General features: G+C 43.9%; 1 protein-coding gene across 5 annotated transcripts; it reads right to left on the bottom strand.

Moving 5' to 3' along the window:
• Positions 1-1,886: 1,886 nt before the first annotated feature.
• On the bottom strand, positions 1,887-9,587 carry pttg1 (PTTG1 regulator of sister chromatid separation, securin). 5 transcript variants are annotated; one of them, XM_033029630.1, is made up of 6 exons: positions 9,478-9,587; positions 8,482-8,573; positions 7,407-7,606; positions 3,063-3,162; positions 2,447-2,605; positions 1,887-2,375 (listed from the first exon to the last, which is right to left on the bottom strand). In XM_033029630.1, exons 2-6 carry the CDS (start codon positions 8,555-8,557, stop codon positions 2,293-2,295), a joined length of 618 nt encoding a protein of 205 aa, XP_032885521.1. In that variant the 5' UTR covers positions 8,558-8,573; positions 9,478-9,587; the 3' UTR covers positions 1,887-2,292. The 5 variants fall into 5 exon arrangements, with proteins under 5 accessions (XP_032885521.1, XP_032885523.1, XP_032885520.1 ...); XM_033029632.1 differs by having other exon boundaries at positions 9,490-9,553; XM_033029629.1 differs by having other exon boundaries at positions 9,366-9,548.
• Positions 9,588-22,311: the final 12,724 nt, after the last annotated feature.

Here is a 22,311-nt window from a genome sequence, read left to right as displayed (position 1 = left end):
CCTGCTTCACCTGGAAGGACCTTCAGGGTCCCTGGATGGAGTTGAGGGAGGAGGTAAAGAGACAGGTGTACAGATTGGTGCTACTTCCTGCACCTATGCAGAACTCATGGGCTTCATTAACTTCACTACTAATTTCTATCCTGCTCTCAAATTCACTTGGACCATATCCAGCACCCCCTCCCATTTCTTGATCTCACTGGCTCCATCACATCCATGACGTCTATTACAAACTCACTGACTCCTACAGAAGCAGTGCCTCAGGGCGGCACAGCGGTAGAGTCGCTGCCTTACAGCGCTAGAGACCCGGGTTCAATCCCAGCTACGGGTGCTGTCTGTAGAATTTATATGTTCCCCCCGTGACCGCGTGGGCTTTCTGAGATTTTCGGTTTCCTCCCACACTCCAAGATGTACAGGTTTGTAGGTTAATTGGCTCGGCAAATTGGGTCTAGTGTGTGTAGGATAGTATTAATATGCGGGTATCATTGGTCGGCGCGGACCTGGTGGGCCAAAGGTCCTGTTTCTGTGCTGTATCTCTATACTAAACTACGATCTCCCACTCTCAATTCCTCCGTCTCCGCCGCATCTGGCTCTGGTGTTCCACTCCAATACATCCAAGACGGCCTCATTCTTTAGGGAACGGGGGTTCCCCTCCTATCATAGATGAGGCCATCACACGTATCTCCTCAGTATTCCTTAGCTACGCTCTTGCTCTCTCCCCCCCGTCACAAACGGGACAGTCCCCCAATTCTTTAACTGTCACCCATCAGCCGTCACATACAGCACATAATCCTCCAACATTTTCACCACCTCCAATGGCATCTCACCAGTAGTCACATCTTCCCATCCGCACCCCTTTCTACTCTCCGCACTCTTCCCTGTGCAACTAATGCCATTCAAGGAACTTTGCACCTGCACTCCCAGATCCCTCTGCTTCACTCCCTAGAAACCTACCATTCACTTTGTAAGCCCTGCCCAAATTAGACTTCCCAAAATGAAACTTACATTTCTCTGTATTAAATTCCATAAACCATTCCTCAGTCTCCTCTCCATCCAATCAAGATCCTGTAGTAATCTTTGACAACCATCTTCAATACCACCCACTTTAGTGTCAAGTTTTTACACCTTCTGCCTCACCTTATGTTGGCTGCTTTCCCAGTACAGCTTGAAGTATACGTCGTTAAAGTGGGGGAGGCTGGTTTGTGTGATGGACTCTGCCGTGTTCATAACTCTGCATTTTTTTTTTACAATCTTGGGCAGAGCAGTTGCCATAGCAAGCTGTGATGCATCCCAATAAGATGCTTTCTATAGTATTTGGAAGAATCAGGAGAGACATGTTGAATTTCCTTAGCAATTAAGAGGTTTGCTATCTCCTTCACAATGTGAATGTAGTTCAATCAGAATAAATTGATGGTGATACTTCAACATGAGAACTTGAAGTTTTGGAGTACATATCCTGGTCCAGTAAACCCTTGTTATAACGGATTTTGGTTATAGTAGACAGACCTACCAACAGATGCTGACGCCATCTTTGGCTTGCACCACCTCCCCTTCCAGGTTATGCTGGCCATTGCCACTCTGGCCACACTTAAGATGTGACCATCAACTTTGCCCATCTACCGGCTACCCGCAGGCGGGGTCTGTCGACAGATTCTAGATAGATTTCTGAAGAAGTGTCTCAGTCTTAACTGTCACCTATCGACGTTCTCCAGTGATGCTGCCTAACCTGCTGAGTTACCTTGCAGACACCATGTGTATTAACCAAAAACTGCATTTGTTTGTTTCTACAATGATATCTTCCTGTTATAACAGGCAATCAGTAGTATAGACAAAATAGTGATGTGGAGATAGTTTCCTCGGTATAAATATTAACAACTTGTCCAATCACATTGATTTCATGATCAAGTTTATTTTGGGGAGAGGGGCTTGGGAATTTTTTAATCAATGCTGGAAGCACTCAACTACAGAAAGAAACAATTAATATTTTAGAACTGGATGAAATGTTTATCAACAAAAATACCATTGTAGACAAAATTCCAAAATGAATTTAAATAGTAACATTAAGCAGTAAATTTAAAACGATGAAAGAAAATTGGACTTTTTACCATTTAGATTGAAAGCAACAAAAAGCAAATGCTACTCTACAATAAGCTTTATTAAGAGTTGTAGAATACATTGCACAAGGAACAATGAAAGTGTTCAGGATCAATCTGCAAAGTACACACAGATCCAATATGTACACAACAAACACTACAAATTAAATTAAAATAAACAAGAAGATTCAGATATTAGTCTTCAGAAGTCATATTCCATTGATGGCAATTCAATATCAAATTCATTCAGGTCTGCCAAGTCGTCAATATTCTCAAGATCCAAACCTACAATGCAAAAATTATATTATAGTTTCTTCCTACAAAAACTGGTCAAAACATGTAATCATATTGCATACCTGATAATTTTGGAAGAGAAGGCCATTTCATAGGTGAATGGACTTTATTTAGCACTTTCTCCATTAAAGCTCCTTCCTTCTCAAGAAAGAAGAGTGACAAGCCTGCCAGGCAGTTGTGACTAATCCGATGTTCTTCTGGTATATTAAAGTCTTCAAAGTCTGCAAGTAAATATAAAATTAAAATTTCCCTCAAGACGATGAATTCAGACCAATGGTGTTCTTGACTGTATACAAATAATGTCCATGGCTTATTCAAGACCACAAGATTTACAACCAGCGAAGATATTTGAAGAAATAAACACATTGGAATGTTAGGATTACAAATATCCCAAGGAACTCCACAACCAATTAGCTCAGAAATTGGTCAAATGTTAGAATGTTGGTGAAACAGTAGCAAGCAATTGTTTTTGACAGGTTCGCTTATATAAAAAAAAAATTCCAGACCAGTTACTAATGCAGTTAGTGATAAATAGATGCAACAGAGGCATGGAAACAAATTAAGGATTCCCAATCTCAAGGTTTTCTGGCGCATCACTTCCAATTGATGCAATGATAGTGCTTGTAAAATTCTCCCTTTCCCTCACTACATCCCAGAACAAAGCTTTAAGTCACTTACCAAAAGGATCAAATGGAATTAAAGTCTCAATTTCAGGACAGTCATCTAGTTTCTCAGAATGGCATTTTGGTGGGTCTGATATTGACATTTTTTCTGTGGGCTGCAAATACAAGTACTTAAATCAAGGATTAGTGCAAGAGTAAAGCGATGAAGAGCTTAAAATCAATCTCAAATTACATTCAATGGTGCTGCAGGTTTGCAGGGCCAAATAGTCTGCTCAACTATTTCTCACTTTGACACCCAGAGAATCTTTCAAATCACGAGTTTGATGCTTCAAAAGCGTTACCAAAAGGCCCTTTACAACAGATGGGCTTCAGAATTTAAGACAACGAAGCAGGAAGGAGACAGGAGAAGCACTGGAACATTTAGACAGACATTCTTTGTTTTCAGATGATATTGGACACTCAAGGACACCAAACACACCAGCTGCAGATTTGGAATTGAGAGCAATGCTTTCTTATTTGTTGCAATTGGTTTAGAGAAAATTACAAATACTGCAGCAATGTAATTTTGGGAATATATTCAAATCAGCATTAAAACTAAATTAATAGCATCCATCTTCGTCAGTGTACGAAATCACTTGGGATTAATTTTGGGGAGCAAATAAAGTTGCAGGTAATCTCATTGATTTAACGAGCAAATGTCCCCAAGCTACAAATATAACCCATTTTTGTCTTTGTTAAAATATGCACTGCAGTGGCTCCCTTAATGCAAAAACTTGCTCAAGTCATTTATGTTCTGGGCACAGAAAAACAGAATATACATATCTGACCTGAGCTGCTGCATATTATGGCAGCGATAGCAAGGCTCATGAGGGGGTGGGGCAGTGGTGAAGAAAGAAACAAAAGACAATAGGTGCAGGAGTAGGCCATTCGGCTCTTCGAACCAGCACCGCCATTCAATGTGATCATCTCCAATCAGTACAGGGCTCTCACTTAACTTTTTTCCCCTGTTGCCAGCCGAGCAACCGTGACAGCTTTTTAGGTTGCCAAATGACAGTTTAGGTGGTCATTTAAGACGGTTTGCATGACGCGTGCGATAATGTGCTAGGAAGAAGTGTGTAGTTACCAGCCGGAATTATGCTCAATGAAGCATTCACATATTATGTTCTAGACTCTTGATATGGGGAGAAGGCAGGCACGGGTTATCGATAAGGGACGATGAGCCATGATCACAATGAATGGCGGTGCTGGCTCGAAGGGCCGAATGGCCTCCTCCTGCACCTATTTTCTATGTTTCAAGAAGGAACTGCAGATGCTGGAAAATCGAAGGTACACAAAAGTGCTGGAGAAACTCAGCGGGTGTAGCAGCATCTATGGAGCAAAGGAAATAGGCAACGTTTTAGGCCGAAACCCATCAGTCTGAAGAAGGGTTTTCGGCCCGAAATGTTGCCTATTTCCTACGCTCCATAGATGCTGCCGCAGCCACTGAGTTTCTCCAGCAATTGTCTACATTCACGCATTATTTCTGCTTCAAATAACTAAACGTATTCACCATTCAAGACATGATATATACCACAATGACATGCAGCAAAATTATAATACAATATCTCAACTCTTTTTACACATTGAAATTAATGCAATTTCTATTAGTTCTTTCCACATCCAAACAAAAATGTGGTTGGATTATTCAGCATATGATCAACCTGTGTCAATAAATACTGGACCATGGTAACATATATGCTTAACCATGCACACTACAGATTGATGCAAGCATGTTTTCTGTGAAGGACCGAAAATTACCACGACATGGCCATAGCATGGGTCATTATTGCTATTGGCATAGAAACACTCTGGCTTCCAACATAATTTATCCATAACAAAATATACAGGTTACAAGGACATTTCTAAAGGCATTTTATGATAATAGCTGTTAAAACCGACAATACCCATCTGACAGGTTAAACATTACACTAACTGACAGGAGATGGCCAAAGGACATAATTGCAGCAAATGTTCTTTTGATAATATGTTTAAAGGTGTCAAAACAAATAACATTTGGAATTAAAACACATTTGATTGCATTCCGTCAAACATAGTCAATAGGGTCAGGGTGTGTGTGAATCAGTGCGGGGTGGATAGATGGCGGGAGGGGGGGTTGAGAAAGCAAAGGTTGCGGAATGGATGGATTGAAGCAGGTGAATTAGTACGTGTTGGTTGGAGTATGTAAAATTGTGAGGGGAGAGCACGGGGGATGTCAGTGGTGTTGAATGGGGGGGGGGGGGGATCAGTACAGAATGGATGGGGGGGGGATCAGTACAGGATGAATTGGGGGGGGGGATCAGTACAGGATGAATGGGGGTAGAAAAAATGCTGGGGAAATTCAGCGGGTGAGGCGAAGGAAATAGGCAACGTTTCGGGTCGAGACCCTTCTTCAGGATGGATGGGGGGGGGGGGAGAAAATCAGCACAGGATGAATGGGGGGGGGGGGGGGGGGAGATCAGTACAGGATGAATGGAGGATCACTACAGGATGAATGAGGGGATCAGTACGGGATGTATGGGGGAATCAGTGTCAGTGAGGGCTGAATAGAGGAGGGAATGGGGATCAGTGCGGCATGGAGAGGAGGGGTCCCAGGATAAGAGGGGTGGAGGGAAGAGAGAGAGGGGGAGGGAAGAGAGAGAGGGGGAGGGAAGAGAGAGAGGGGGAGGGAAGAGAGAGAGGGGGAGGGAAGAGAGGGAGGGGAGGGAAGAGGGGGAGGGGGAGGGGGAGGGGGAGGGGGAGAGGGAGAGGGAGAGGGAGAGGGAGAGGGAGAGGGAGAGGGAGAGGGAGAGGGAGAGGGAGAGGGAGAGGGAGAGGGAGAGGGAGAGGGAGAGAGAGAGAGAGAGGAGAGAAGAGGGGAGAGAGGGAGGTAAGCGCTCCTCGGACAACATCACCCCGCTGCCTTGACCGTCCCTGTCCAACACCAAAGTGCCGCCGCCTCTTCCGCCAGCCGACAGGAAGGTGCGGGGTCGAGCGGTGCAGCTCAAAGATCCTATAGCCATAGGATCTTTGGTGCAGCTGCTTCAGACGGCGGAAGGAGACCTCCCTCTCCCTCTTCCTGGCCTCGGCGTGCGAGAGGGGTTGTTTTTGAAAGCGCCGTTGGCAGATTTGCAAGCAGTGGCCGTTATCAGGGCGATAGTGGCCGCTGCTTACAAATCTGCCACGGCGCTTTCAAACTAACCCCTCTCGCACGCCGAAGCTGGGAAGAGGGAGGCCTCCTTCTGCCGGGCGGGGGGAGCCGCTGTCGCGGCCGCTGCTGCCGCTGTTCGGGGCCCATCATTCGCTCCGACCCTTCGTAACCCCGCTCCTAGTATCTTTGCCTCGCAATACAGCCGTCACGCTCCTATTCTCCAGAGATGCTGCCTGACCTGCGGAGTTACTCCAGTTTATTATGTCTATCGGTATAAACCTGTATTTGCTTGCCAAGCCGGGCAAAATGACTCGCCGTTTAGGTTGCCCGGCTGCACTTTGAGTGGTCAATGGCACCCGGGCAACCGCTAATTTCGAGCCCTGGAGTACCCCACTCCTGCCTTCTCCCCATATCCCCTGACATCTAGCTCTCTCTTGAAAGTATCATGAGAACCGGCCTCCACTGCCCTCTGAGGCAGAGAATTCCAGACTCACAACTCTCTGTGAGAAAAAGTGTTTCCTCGTCTCCGTTCTAAATGGCTTACCACTTATTCCTAAACCGTGGCCCCTAGTTCTAGACTTGCCCCAACATCAGGAACATGTTTCCTGCCTCTAGCGTGTCCAAACCCTTAACAATCTTCTATAAGATTCAATAAGATTCCCTCTCATCCTTCTAAACTCCAGAGTGTACAACCCCAGCCACTGCATGCTCTCAGCATATGACAGTCAAAGCAATGCACACTAGATTCTGGTAGTTTATTTTGATATCTTTTAATCTCAACCTAATTCTCCCACCATTTCCCCGTAACCTTTGACACTCTTACTAATCAAGAACATGTCCACCTCAGCTTTAAATATACTCAATGACGGCCTCCACAGCCATCTGTGGCAATCAATTCTACAGATTCACCACCCTCTGACTAAAGAAATTCCTCCTCATCTCCATTCAAGGTAGTCCTTTTATTCCGAGGCCGTGCCCCATGGTCCTTTTCAACATCAGCACATCCCTCCTCAAATATGGAGCCCTAAACTGCTCACAATACTCAAAATGCAGAATGACCAGTGCCTTACAAAGCCTCAGCATTACATCCCATTAAGTTATTATGGTTCAAGAAAATGTAGACTTGTAGAGTTAGCTTTCTCTACCCGATCAAAGTGCTTCAAAACCACTAAGGTGAACAAGTTTTAAAAAGCACGAAAAGTCCCTACGAAAGCAAATCTCATGTTTAAATACCTTATTTTTTAAAGTTTGCACATTACTGTTTGTTTTATGGACTTTTTCTCTTCCCTTTTTCTGAGGATGATCAGTCTTGGCGCCTGTACGCAAAATACAGTTCACATCCCCCAGTGCTTTTCTTGCAGACTGTTGTAAGCGAGGTGTCATTAAATTTTTTCCAGCTTTGGGAGTCTGCAGTAGAGATGTTTCAGCTGTAGCTGAAAGGGGAGAATTCACTTTTAAGCAGCAAACAAAGCATGTTAAAATTCATGGAAATGCTGGTCAGTATTGACACCATCGGCATTTAACCAACAAGGTCTCAATAGTCCACAAATATTCATAGATACATAGAAAATAGGTGCAGGAGTAGGCCATTTGGCCCTTCAAGCCTGCACCACCATTCAATATGATCATGGCTGATCATCCAACTCAGTATCCCGTACCTGCCTTCTCTCCATACCCCCTGATCCCTTTAGCCACAAGGACCACATCTAATTCCCTCTTAAGTATAGCCAATGAATTGGCCTCAACTACCCTCTGTGGCAGAGAGTTCCAGAGATTCACCACTCTCTGTGTGAAAAATGTTTTTCTCATCTCGGTCTTAAAGGATTTCCCCCTTATCCTTAAGCCGTGACCCCTTGTCCTGGACTTCCCCAACATCGGGAACAATCTTCCTGCATCTAGCCTGTCCAACCCCTTAAGAATTTTGTAAGTTTCTATAAGATCCCCCCTCAATCTCCTAAATTCTAGCGAGTATGCCGAGTCTATCCAGTCTTTCTTCATATGAAAGTCCTGACATCCCAGGAATCAGTCTGGTGAACCTTCTCTGCACTCCCTCTATGGCAATAATGTCCTTCCTCAGATTTGGAGACCAAATTCAGCTTAGATCAAAATTTACAAAGTACAAACTGGAATGTTTAAAATAACAGATCAGCCACTTCAGAGTAGTTTCTACCCACTCCACAAAATAGTATAGTCCCCCTAAATACCATAGATTAGACTGAAATTGAAAGCCATGTTGTTCCCCTAGCAGTCAGCCAAAATTTAATGCATACATCTCTTGCCCATCGAGAAATCTTTTTACTATACTTACAAGAGGAAAGTAGGTGTTTTTTTGTACGGGTACACAAGAGTTCATTTTCTTTTTCCACAAATATTCTCACTGCCATTTTCAATTACAGATCACTGCATAAACAAAGATGCATTCATAGTTCATTTTAACATAGTAAATTGCAGAAAAACCTGATGGAACAGTCAAAATACCAAAATAGAAGAGATTAATTTCAATTTAATACACCCACAAGCTATAATATCTGATTTTTCCTACACAATATACCAAATGTTACATTTATGGACTGAACCTGGAATGTCATTTCTTTCCTCAAAATACACACTCTCTTTCCTCCCAAAACGAGAGCCTACAAAATTCCTAATGTGAACCTTTTAAAAACCGCAGGGGGGGGGGGGGGGGGGTTATACGGTAACACTACCCTGCCAACGGGTCTCAGACATAATATGCGTAATTACAATATGTAATTACTAATATTATTCCATATCCTCAGTTGAGAACCAAGCCGTTTAAAAATTGCTGGGGTCACTCCGCTAGTTCGCTCACTGTAACGACCACACACACCATTGGTTAACTCGACCAGCAACAAGCCCTTTCCTCTAAAGATAGACACAAAAAGTTGGAGTAACTCACGGAACAGGTAACATATGTGGAGAGTAGGAATGGGTGACGTTTCAGTTCGAGACACTTCTTCAGACTCAAACTCAAAGTAACAAGTCCTTTTCTCATACTTTGGTAGGCGATGGCCCTCTTTCGAACTTTTCACTATCCTCGTTCGAACTTTTCACTATCCTCATGTTAACCTTGCCTTCAAAGTCTAACTTTATCATTTATTAGTGTGCTTAGGTTTAGCGGTCGTTTTGGAAACCGAACATTTATTATTATTAAAATTAAACTTAAATTATTACATTTAATTATTCCTCGAACTTCACGGAGCAGAACACACCAGATTAATAAACACCCTGTCGTCGAAAGTAAGGCGGCACGCTCAGAAAGAGTCCAAAAATGAAACACTGAGACCTGCGATATGACCTAGTCAGCGGCTCCGGTCCGTCCCCAACGATCCACAACAACGGCCGCCCGCGCCGATTTAAACCGCGCCGAGTAGCAACTCGCTCGCTGATTGGTTGGAGCTGACGAAAAACTACCTGCAGAATGGTTGGAGGCTATGCTGCCTTTTGATTGGTTTGAGCAGATTACACTCTGCCCGCTGATTGGTTGGAGACGATGCTGCCCTCTGATTGGTTGGAGCATTCGCAAACTGCGCGCTGATTGGTTGGGGCACAATTGGGCAGCCTTCTTCTTATCGAGTCCACACACAAGTTTAGATTTGACAGTAAATTGACGGGAGCTCACCGAACCAACCACCACCAACAACCATTTGCTGTGCTTTATTCAGATTCAGACTCAGATTCAATTTTAATTGTCATTGTCAGTGTACAGTACAGAGACAACGAAATGCATTTAGCATCTCCATGGAAGAGCGACATAGCAAATGATTTGAATAAATAATAATAAGTGTCCGGGGGGGGGGGGGGGGGGGTGATTGGCAGTCACCGAGGTACGTTGTTGAGTAGAGTGACAGCCGCCGGGAAGAAGCTGTTCCTGGACCTGCTGGTTCGGCAACGGAGAGACCTGTAGCGCCTCCCGGATGGTAGGAGGGTAAACAGTCCATGGTTGGGGTGAGAGCAGTCCTTGGCGATGCTGAGCGCCCTCCGCAGACAACGCTTGCTTTGGACAGACTCAATGGAGGGGAGCGAGGAACCGGTGATGCGTTGGGCAATTTTCACCACCCTCTGCAATGCCTTCCGGTCGGAGACAGAGCAGTTGCCATACCATACTGTGATGCAGTTGGTAAGGATGCTCTCGATGGTGCAGCGGTAGACGTTCACCAGGATCTGAGGAGACAGATGGACCTTCTTCAGTCTCCTCAGGAAGAAGAGACGCTGGTGAGCCTTCTTGATCAGAGTTGAGGTATTGTGGGTCCAAGAGAGGTCATCGGAGATGTTGACTCCCAGGAACCTGAAGCTAGAAACACGTTCCACCTCCGTCCCGTTAATGAGGATGGGGGTGTGCGTGCCGCCCCTGGACTTCCTGAAGTCTACAATGAGCTCCTTGGTCTTCTTGGAGTTAAGGGCCAGGTTGTTGTCAGCGCACCATGCTGCTAAGTGCTGGACCTCCTCCCTGTAGGCCGACTCATCGTTGTTGCTGATGAGGCCAATCACCGTTGTATCATCTGCATACTTGATGATGGTGTTAGTACCATGTACAGGTATGCAGTCATAGGTGAAGAGGAAGTAGAGGAGGGGGCTCAGCACACAGCCCTGTGAGGGTGAGGATTGAAGAGGTGTGCTTGTCTAACCTAACAGACTGGGGTCTGTTGGTTAGAAAGTCCAGTATCCAGTTGCAGAGGGAGGGGTCGATGCCCAGGTTACCGAGTTTGGTGATCAGTTTTGATGGTATAATGGTGTTGAATGCTGAGCTGTAATCGATGAACAGCATTCTTACGTAAGTTCTCTGTTGTCGAGGTGGGAGAGGGTGGAGTGAAGTGCCGTTGAGATGGCATCCTCCGTACTCCTGTTCTTGCGGTAGGCAAACTGATAGGGATCCAGTGTGGGGGGTAGGCAGCTTTTGAGGTGTGCCAGGACCAGCCTCTCGAAGCACTTGGTGATGATGGGGGTAAGTGCAACTGGGCGGAAGTCGTTGAGGCTTGCCGCAGTGGAGTGTTTTGGCACTGGCACGATGGAGGTGGTTTTAAGGCACGTGGGGACAACTGCTTGGGCAAGTGACAGGTTGAAGATGTCAGTCCAGATGTCTTTCGAACCAACCACCACCAACAACCATTTGCTGCGCTTTATTTCGAACCAACCACCACCAACAACCATTTGCTGTGCTTTATTTCGAACCAACCACCACCAACAACCATTTGCTGTGCTTTATTTTGAACCAACCACATTTTCATTTTCAAACCACATTAAGGGCACTCAAGGTCAGTAAAACCACACTCACAGTTTAGTAGAAATGTGTTCAGTGTTATTCACAGCTCAGACTGAGAGACGTGAACCTCTCGCTCCCCCATCTTGCAGAGACTGACTGAAGCACTCAACACTTCCGGGTTTTATAGTCCCTCCGGAAGGGGCGTGGCCTTTAGGAGAGAGAATCTCAACATTTTTTAAACACTAATAACTCTTATTTTTCATCGATGGGGAAAAATCCTCTTGTCCTGCACAGCGGGGGGTGACTCTGAGTAAGATGGCCAAAAATCACAGCCGTAGGGGGGTGCTGGAGGAAGGAGATGGCAGCCCCGCCGGCAGTCTGTTAGTTTTTCTCATCCTTTTTATTATTTTTAGCGTTTGTTTTTAATGTTCTCCTGTTTGTTTTATGTGGGGGTGGGGGAGGGGTCAGGGGAAACCTTTTTTCAGGTTCTTACCTTCCCGGAGTTTTGGATCACATTCTCCGGGCTCTGCGGCCTACCATCGCTGGAGCTGGGAGCCGCCTCGGACTGTCATGAGCCGCACCGCAGGGGGTGGACTTACCATCGGAGCGGATCCTTTGCCTGGGATCGCTTCCACCGCGGCCTGCGGACTTACCAACAAGGGATTGCAGTCTTGGGAGAGGCTAGTCGGGAGCTCCAAAACCGCAGAAGGTTCGACCAGCCCCGACGCGAGGTTTGATCGCCCAGCGCGGGGGAGCTGACCATCCCCCCGATGCGGGAGCTAAACGCCTCGACGCGGAGGGCCCGAATGTCGCCGGCTACGGGACTCAAGACCGTCCCGTCAACGGGGGGCTCGAGGCCCCTGACCAAGGAAGAACAACAAGGGAAGGACTTGGAACTTTATTTTCGCCTTCCATCACAGTGAGGAATGTGTAGGAGTCACTGCGATGGATGTTTGTGTTAAAGCGTGTTTTTTTTAGTCTGTTGCTTTTTTAAATTGTATGACTGACCTGGCCATTGAATTTCACTACACTAATTGGTGTATGTGACAATAAATGAACTTATGAACATAAATGGCAGCGTTTTTTCTAAAATCAATACACAGAACAACAGGAAGTGGTCAAGATCAGACTTTTAGTAATATAGATGGCCATAAATAGTAAAGGCATGGGAGAATTATGCTTCCCTAAGAGATCGATCTCTTAGGGAGGCATAATTCTCCCATGCCTTTCATCCGCAGTACATTTAAAATGCGGCTCGACTACAGTCTGTCTGTCTTTTAAATTTTTTTATCTTGTTAAATGTATGTCTTGACTCTAGTGTTTATTATTTTTCTTTAGCTGCGTATATGTGGGGGGTGGGGGTGGGCAAAACCGTTAGTCTCTTCCCTGTACGGGGACCCGACTTTTTCCCTGTCGGGTCTCCGATGTCGTTGAGCCGAACATCGTGGAGCCGGCGGCGGCCTCCGGCCGGGACCAACCTGAGGGCTCCATTCGCGGAGCCTGCGGACCTGCCATCGCGGAGCTGGCTGTCTTTGGAACGATAAGAGCTGTGGTGGCGCGTGGCTGCGACCCAACTTCGGAGCTTCGGAGGCTCCGGCCGCATGCCCGGTGGACAGGAACATCGGGAGCTCGCAGGTCTCTGGTGGGAGACCACTTTTCGGAGCTCCCTGAACAGCAACTTCTCCCGCTGGAATCCCGGGGTTTAAAGGACTAGGAGCGGAGCCTAACATCGCCCAGTACGACTTAACGACCGCGGGACTTACCATCGCCTACCGGGGGCTTTAACATCGGGAGCTCCAGTCGCCTCGACAATCTTCTATAATGTTTCAAGATATGTGCTTTTCCAGTGCTGGCCTCTTGAATTCATTAATTTTCCAGGAAACAAAGTTCTGCAATTCCTTACAGAATATCTAATTTCTCCTTTTATCTACTTCTTAAAGTGTTGGATTATTTTTTGCATTATACTGCTAGTATCAAATTTTGTTTGTTTCTTTGAAATTCGTTTAAAAAAAAAAAAAGTGATATAATAAAAATATAAGATTACAGTGTCAAGAGTTAAAGGAGAGAAGGTCTGTTTAATACTGAAGATATGTAGAATATCAATAATGCTTCTGCCTAGCATTAAACAAAGCCTGGAGATGTTGGTGCATGCAGTGAGAAAACAGCAGAAGTGATGAGAAAATGCAGCAAGCAAGGTACAACATGACCATGTGAATGTAGACTTTCGAATACATGGGTCATGTACATTCAGTTAATTCTAGGGAACAGAACAAAGATGATTGCATTTATTATTCAGAGTGAAAAGCATGTTTGTTCTGCAGAGGTAGTAAGCACGCATCAAGCATATCACATGATCAATGTCCTCAACCTAATTTCATATACCACTTCACTATTACATCAGTTTAAAAGAAATCATTTTTCAGGATCTGAAGGAACCTGCAAAAACAGCAGTTATTGTTATTGAAAAGGTGGTGCTATTAACAAAGGAAATCATGTGATAATTAATCTTTACCCTTCTGAAAATCAACTTGAAACAATTACAGTTTGCTGAATGTTCAAAGGATCACAGTAATCTAATCATAGCAATACATTTTTAAAGCAACAATGGTTCTACCTATTATTATAATAGACTGCCACTAGAAGGAGCTATGTGCTAATGTTTATCTTTGGTTTTTCAGTACAAGGCACTTCTGGAGTTGAGAATTAACCAATAGATTAATTTTATATCCAATCCAAAATTGTTATTGTCTATTTAAAGATAATTAATTTGTTCCTTAAAAGGAATCCAAACGATTGTCAAGCACCTGACATGCAGACTAGGACTTTGCAGCACATGAGGCTGAGGGGTGATCTTATAAGTGGAATAGATTGGGTGAATACAGAGTATTTTACCCAGGGTAGGCGAATCAAGAACCAGAGTGCAAAGGTTTAAGGTGTGAAGGGCACGATTTGATAGGAACCTGGGGACAACTTTTTCCACTCAGAGGGTGGTGAATATATGAAACAAGCTGCCAAAGGTAGTAGTTGAGGCAGATACCATAACAGCATTTAAAAGGCACTTGTACCATCTACATGAATATGAAAGGTTTAGAGGGACATGGGGCAAATGTGGGGGATGGGACTAGCTTGGGTGGGGCATCTTGGTTGGCATGGACAAGTGAGGCCTTATTTCATAAGATCATGTGATAGAAGTAGAATTAGGCCCATCAAGTCTACTCCACCATTCAATCATGGCTGATCTATCTCTGCCTCCTAACACCATTCTCCTGCCTTCTCCCCATAACCGTGGACACCCGTACTAATCAAGAATCTATCTCTGCCTTAAATATATCCATTGACTTTGCCTCCACAGCCTTCTGTGGCAAAGAATTCCACAGATTCACCACCCTCTGACTAAATAAATTCCTTCTTATCTTCCTAGAAGAACATCTTTTAACTCTGAGGCTATGACCTCTAGTCCTAGACTCTCCCACTAGTGGAAACATCCTCTCCACAGCCGCTCTATCCAAGCTTTTCACTATTCTGTACGTTTCAATGAGGTCCCCCCCTCATTCTTCCAAACTCCAGCGAATATAGGTCCAATGCTGACAAACGCTCATCATAACCTACTCATTCCTGGGATCATTCTTGTAAACTTCCTCTGGACCCTCTCCAGAGCCTGCACATCCTTCCTCAGATGAGGTGCCCAAAATTGTTCTGAATGTTCCAAATTGATCATTTTGGCGTTTATCAGGTAAGAAAGTACGCGTTTCGTGTCTTAACAGTGTATGCGGGAGGCTTCCAGATCTTCCAGACGGATTGAGCTGCTCCGTGCGTCGCGCCCTTTGACCCGATTACCTTATGTGCAACCCCCCTATATTCCATCTGCCACTACTCTGCCCACTCTCCCAACCTATCCAAGTCATTCTGCAGAGTCCCTGCTTTCTCTACACTACCTGCCCTTCCACCTATTTTCGTATAATCATCCGCAAACTTGGCCACAAAGCTTTCAATCCCCTTATCCAAATCATTATAGGCCTTTCTCACGGGGCAACTTGACGCAAGAGGTAACCAGAGTTGAACATCGTGGGAACCTCGTACGATAACCGTACGGCATTCGTGGACCACCGTGGCGCTAACGGCAGGTACTCGTGTAACTTGTCGACTCGGGAGAAAATTCAAGCAAGCTTGAATTTCTCCAAGAGTGACTTGTACACTTGTGGTTGAACATTGAAACATTATATGGACGTAGTGGCCAGTGCGATATCCGTAATAACTCTTGCGTTTACCGTGGGAACTCCTGCGAACGGTGAACCCGGAAGCTGGACAGAGGGGACAGAAGGTGAGTTTTAGTTTATTTTAGTTGTTGGCCACTCACCATTTGGTGTGACATCTAGAGTCCTTATGTTAATGTGTGTTTTTTCCTCTTGGGCATTACTTTGTTTCTGTTGGAGGCTCCACATTTTATTATAGCCTGAAGTGTGACAAAGCTTTTAACTCAGCAGTTTGATTGTCAGTGCTTGTTTACCTCATTGTTAAATAAATATATTTTTTACTATCAGATTGATGTCTGCAATTCTTCATTAACACATCACTACAAGATGAATGTCTCTAATGTTGTAATCCCTCTCATGCTGAAACACAAAATAGTTGAAGGGAGGTGATATAATCACATTTTCATTCTTTTTCATTTTGAGTGTTCATGTCCCTCAATTGCTGAGCTATTTAAACGTTTGAAAGTTTCACCTCTCAGTAGATAATTAAATAAGACAATCATCACGGTCAATATGAGACAAAGTCTTTATTCCTATTTGACAATATAAAAAGACGACTTCTTGCACATATTGAGAGAAGGTGCATCACACCAAACAACATTTGTCTAAAAAAGGGCTTCGCAAACATGAAAATCAACAAATGAGGCACGCTAGATTTTTTTAAACAGATTCTATTCATTAACCTCCGCAACAAGCCTAAACTCAGGCAATAAAAGGGACAATGCAATGTGCTAAATGGCAGGTTTTGCGGACGACCATCTTATAGGAAGCACTTTTCAGAGGACAACACTAGAAAGTGAAACAAAGAGAAGTAAGCAGGATTACAACGGGACATTATTATCAGCTTATTTTCTATGCATGTCTGCTAACATGCAGTAGTGTTCCTGTGGTCGGCTACCCATCAATAGAGCTGTCCTGCCACAGCACACACCCCAATTGTGAATTGTAGTAAGCGCAGAGATGGCCTCTTTGCTCTTTCCCACTGTATGTGCCCGAGTTACCTTTGAAACGCTGCAGTGGGACCATTTCCGCCTTGGTTGCACCACTTCTCCATGTACCTAGTGTTATTCCCCCTGTGTCACTGTCCACTAGGTCACCGTCCTGGATGGCTGTTGCTGATCCTGCAGCTGCACCTCTCATTCGGATCAGGTTGTGCAGAACACATGCTGCATATACTATAGTCTCAACATTCTTGGGCTTCTGCTCCATTGTCTTGAGCAAGCATCTAAATCTGTTTGCCAAGATGCCAAAATAATTTTCTACAACCCTCCTAGCCCTTGACAGTCTGTAATTGAAGATCCTCTGTTCCCTAGTTAGATTCCTCTGTGGATATGGCTTCATAATCCAGGGCCGTAGTGCAAAGGCTTCGTCAGCAACCATCGCATATGGGATGTCCGGGCTGTCTTCTCCTGGCAGAGGTTCTGGATCAGGCATGCCTGCTGTTCCACCTTCCATTTTCTTTCCAAGCCAGGTTTCTTTCCAAATCCGGCCATCACCAACACTTCCAGGTGTGCCCACATCCACATACAGGAAGTTGTAGTTATGATCAACCACCGCCAAGAGTACAATTGAGTGGAATTTCTTGTAATTGAAATAATTTGAGCCACCTCTGGGTGGACAACGAATTGCCACATGCTTGCCATCCAAAGACCCACATGTGTGAGCAAAGTTCCACCTGTTTTCAAACCCCAGCGCCACTCTCTTACACGCATCTGGTGTACTGGGGCATTCCATCACTTCAGCTGCATAAAATTTGATGATCGCCTTACAGGTTTCTCGGACAATACCACAGATGCTGTTGGTGGCGACAAGAAAGTTGTAAGATAGACTTTTATAAGAATCGCCTGAGGCCAAGTAGCGGCGGGTGATTGCTATGCGCAACCCTGGTTCCAGTGCCTTTCTCATTACAGTGTCAGTCTTCTTCAGCAGAGGTCCCAAATTATTCTTCAGCTCATTAAAGAGCTCGGGTGGAATTCTGACAAAGTTTGTGAATGCACTTTTATCCTCTTCGCACAGCACATTAAGCAGTTTATCATATTGTCCAAATAGAGGTCTCCGTTGAAAGATGGGCTTCACCCAGTGAGACTTCCTCTTAATTCTCTTTTTAATTCATCTCACCCTTCTGCCTTCACGCAAGCGTCCTCGATTCACATAGAGGGCTGCTGCATACAGCGCGTCAATGAAAAACACCACCATCCTGTACTCGAAACTACTTAGTACAGGCATGTCTCCAAATGAGCCAATTCAACCAAGGGAGGATATTTATAGTGTGTGAAAAAAAAAGTGACATCATTTGTGCCACGTGATGATTTATCAACACTTCAGTTCACAATGTTCATTCAAGATTTAACGGGAAAGCTCGGGAGACGGACAAGTCACTCGCACAAATAACAGAAATGCCGAGTACCCGTGGGAACTCTTTATCTACCCCCCGTTATATCGTGTGATATCGTGCTAGACCACGACCACTTCACTCTGGTTACATCTTGCGTCAAGTCGTCCCGTGAGAAAGGCCTATTAATATACAACGTGAAGAGCAGCGAGCCCTGCGGAACTCCACACGTCACTGGCAGCCAACCAGAAAAATCCCCCTTATTGTCACTTGCCTTCTGTGCTGTATGATGTCTACAGCAGATAGACTGAAGGGTCTCGACCTGAAACGTCACCCATTCTTTCTCTCCAGATACTGCCTGTCCCACGGAGTTATTCCAGCATTTTGTATCTAATATTAGATATATAATCAATACATTATATAGATTAATAATTTATATCAATACACATATAATTATACACAATTAATTTTCAATGTGATTGAATATCGCAAATATTCAAGGCTTATATTTATAAAGCTGATACTTAAACAGACTCTCATTCGTCTGGTTTTTAGAATGGAACGCATTGGTCCTGCAAGAGTCCTGTCTCGCATGCTTGGACCAAATGAGATGCATGGAGGAGAATTGGTCGCGCGTGCGCTCGTCGGTTTGAGCGGGAATTACTGCACGCGGCGGGGCTGTTGTCGTCTCGCGGCCCTCGGCCTCTGCTGGCCGGAGCGGCTTCCACTCGGCGGGGAATGGCGGAGCCCGGGCAGCTGAAGGTAAAGGCCAGCAGGAAAAAAAACTTTAACGCCGTGTACGTGAACAGCTTCGGCAAACACGTATCCGGCTCGGTTATCGAGTTCGCGGGCAAGAGCCCGAGGCAAGCGGAGAAGTGGCGAGCCGTTGCCCGGACGCCTGCAGCTGTGCGCTCGCCAGGGGGAAGCGCAGCGGCTGCCGCGAAGCCTCCTCTGAAGACCGCCGTCACACTGGCCTCTTTCAAGCCGCCGGCACCCGTTAAAAGCCCTGTGCTGTCGCCGGGACAAGCTGACGTGGAAAAACAAATGCAAAATAGTGGGCTCTCAGCCAAGAATGGAGCTAACATTAGTACTGCTGGTAAGAACACCAATCATCAGTCACTCAATTTGATGCCTCCATTGAATAATTCACCGTGAATGGGAGCCGAACTTGCGCTGTTTTTTAAATTCATTATATATTGAAGTAGTTGCTAAGTTAAAGTAGCAATGTTACAAAATTTTGAGATTCTAAAAATCAAGTCTGCAATTTATCCCATCAGATGAAGCACAAAAAGAAGTTTAATTTGATACCTAATTCACTTTCATATCTTCAGTATTAAAAATGTTATGGCCATTTTCATACTCGAGAAATTAGCATCTTTTTCCCTATTGCTTTTCCATTGACTTAACACAAAAGCTGTGATCCAGGACAGTCAAAAGCCCATAACTTTCTTAAAAATTAAGAGAACTGAATGAAATTTTCAGTTATTATAGATTGAAGCATTCTGAAACAAACATGAAATCTTACTTGGATGACAATTAGTTAGTTACCTAATTGTAGTTAATTACAAAATTGACCGTTGTGACGGAAATAGTAATAAACACCCAGACTGCCTTGAAAATTCAAACGTGATATAGGGTGATTTCACGAAAGGTCACTGGAGAGTAGATCCGCATCCACGTGACCGAAAATTTTAACTGGAGTACATGCGTCACTTCCGGTACATGTTAGTGAATGGGAAAACACGCACTTTCACACCCGTTAAAAACATCGAAAACGGCCAGGTTTTGAGCTGCAATTAACTGTGCCAGTCGGGGTGACCGTGAGACACAGCTACCTAAATTTACAGTCCAAAAAAAAGATAGAAACTAAGGTAAATTCAAGAGGGAGCTGAAGGTGTCAAAACGGCAGAAGTTGTTAGCGGACATTTGCCGTGGAGATTTAAAGATCGAAAATATCGGGAATTATCGCGTTTGCTCGCTGCATTTCATCAAAAGTGGCATTATTGACTTTTTATCTTTATTCATTTGTTAGATGAAAAGTATTAAAAGTGAAAAATCCGTCAGTAAAATTGCAAAATCGCCCATGGTTCTCAGGTGGGTTTTAACATGCAAAATGAAAATGCTTCTGAAGCTCCATTTACCATTTAAATAATCGTAAACTATCAATGCGTTTTGAAATAAATTGATAAATGGGATAATTGTCGGCTGTTAGTTGGACAAAAGCAGGACATTTTATTATTTGCCAAAATATATTTCTCAATGTTTCTTGTTTAAAGCCTGCACAATCACCCAAACTACTTATTTATTTATTTATCATCTAATAACAGACAAGCCTGCAGCATGGAATGATGTCAACAATCCTGATTGGGCACCCACTGTGAGCAGGATAGACAATGTGCACAAGAACGCCATCAACTTGCAGAGCTATAGATGCTTGAGCTGCAACCAAATCTGCTTTAATACTCTCTTCTTGTTGCACGTGCATGGCGTTCCCATTCCTTAGCTTGCATCTCAGTAAAATTTATTTCAAAACGCATTGATAGTTTACGATTATTTAAATGGTAAATGGAGCTTCAGAAGCATTTTCATTTTGCATGTTAAAACCCACCTGAGAACCATGGGCGATTTTGCAATTTTACTGACGGATTTTTCACTTTTAATACTTTTCATCTAACAAATGAATAAAGATAAAAAGTCAATAATGCCACTTTTGATGAAATGCAGCGAGCAAACGCGATAATTCCCGATCTTTAAATCTCCACAGCAAATGTCTGATAACAACCTCCGCCGTTTTGACACCTTCAACTCCCTCTTGAATTTCCCTTAGTTTCTATCTTTTTTTTGGACTGTAAATTTAGGTAGCTGTTCCTCACGGTCACCCCGACTGGTACAGTTAATTGCAGCTCAAAAACGGGCCGTTTTCGATGTTTTTAACGGGTGTGAAAGTACGTGCTTTCCCATTCACTAACATGTACCGGAAGTGACGCATGTACTCCAGTTAAAATTTTCGGTCACGTGGGTGCGGATCTACGCTCCAGTGACCTTTCGTGAAATCACCCTATTCTCAAGATCAGAACATTTATATTATTGTATTATATGCTGTAAGTCCGCAACAGATAGGTAAATTAATTTCTAGCATTAGACCAATTCTTTATGGAGAAGATCAGTTGCTAGCTGGCACATTGGCATATCATAATCAGTAGCATCATCATACTCCTCAGATTGTAACCAATAAGTAACTCTATACACCTTGTTTTTCCTCAACTTTTCCATTTTGGCGTTGTAAACTACAAGTTTTTGCTCTTCAAACCACGCATAACATGCCTTTCTGCACACTACTTTCCCATTAAGAAATCCTGTAGATCATCACATTTGGAGTAATCCAAATTTGGATAATCGCTGCGAATGCTGTCTAAATCAGTCTCTTTTGCTGGGCATTTGGATTGACAATTTTGCATTTCTTCTTCGGAGACATCTGTTTAAAATGTAAAGGAAAAATAACACTGAACAGCATTAACAGAAACAAGTTATTATTTGCAGTTTTAGAAAAAAGGTAGAAATGATAGAGCTAAACGCTAAAACAAATAGTAAATACCCAACAAACAATTCATATTCATCAGTTTAATCAAATCAATGACAATTAGATGAATTCATCTAATTCATCTAATTTCAATTACTAGATCTAAACATCTATCCATTTCTTAAGAAAAGGCTATTTTTTTTAAATAGCCTAAGTATCCAAATAACAAACTAATCCCATTCACACAAGAATTAACGATATAACATGATGTTAAATCTCACTGTCATGAACATATGCCAAATGGAAGGAATTTAATGTTTAATTCCCATAAATTAATATAGAAACATCCACTCTCAATGTAATCGAAATTATTATTTTTTGCACAATATATGTGACTAAAACTGTTGCGGATATCTATAGTACTAAAAGTCTGATCTTGACCACTTCCTGTTCTTCTGTATATTGATTTTAGAAAAAACGATGCCACTTACGGCTGTGATTTTGGCCATCTTACTCAGAGTCCCCCTCCACTGCGCAGGACAAGAGGATTTTTCCCATCGATTAAAAATAAAAGAGTTATTAGTGTTTACATTTTTTTGAGATTCTCTCTCCTGAAGGCCACGCCCCTTCCAGAGGGACTATAAAACCCGGAAGTGTTGAGTGCCTCAGTCAGTCTCTGCAAGTAGAGGGAGCGAGAGGGTCACGCCTCTCAGTCTGAGCTGTGAATAACACTGAACACATGTCTACTAAACTGAGTGGTTTTACTGACCTGTCAGTGCCCTTAATGTGGTTTGAAATTTTGGTTTGGAAAT

This window comes from Amblyraja radiata, chromosome 11 (genome assembly GCF_010909765.2).
Source record: "Amblyraja radiata isolate CabotCenter1 chromosome 11, sAmbRad1.1.pri, whole genome shotgun sequence".
Taxonomy (NCBI): domain Eukaryota; kingdom Metazoa; phylum Chordata; class Chondrichthyes; order Rajiformes; family Rajidae; genus Amblyraja; species Amblyraja radiata.
This window is presented reverse-complemented; position numbering and strand designations above follow the sequence as displayed.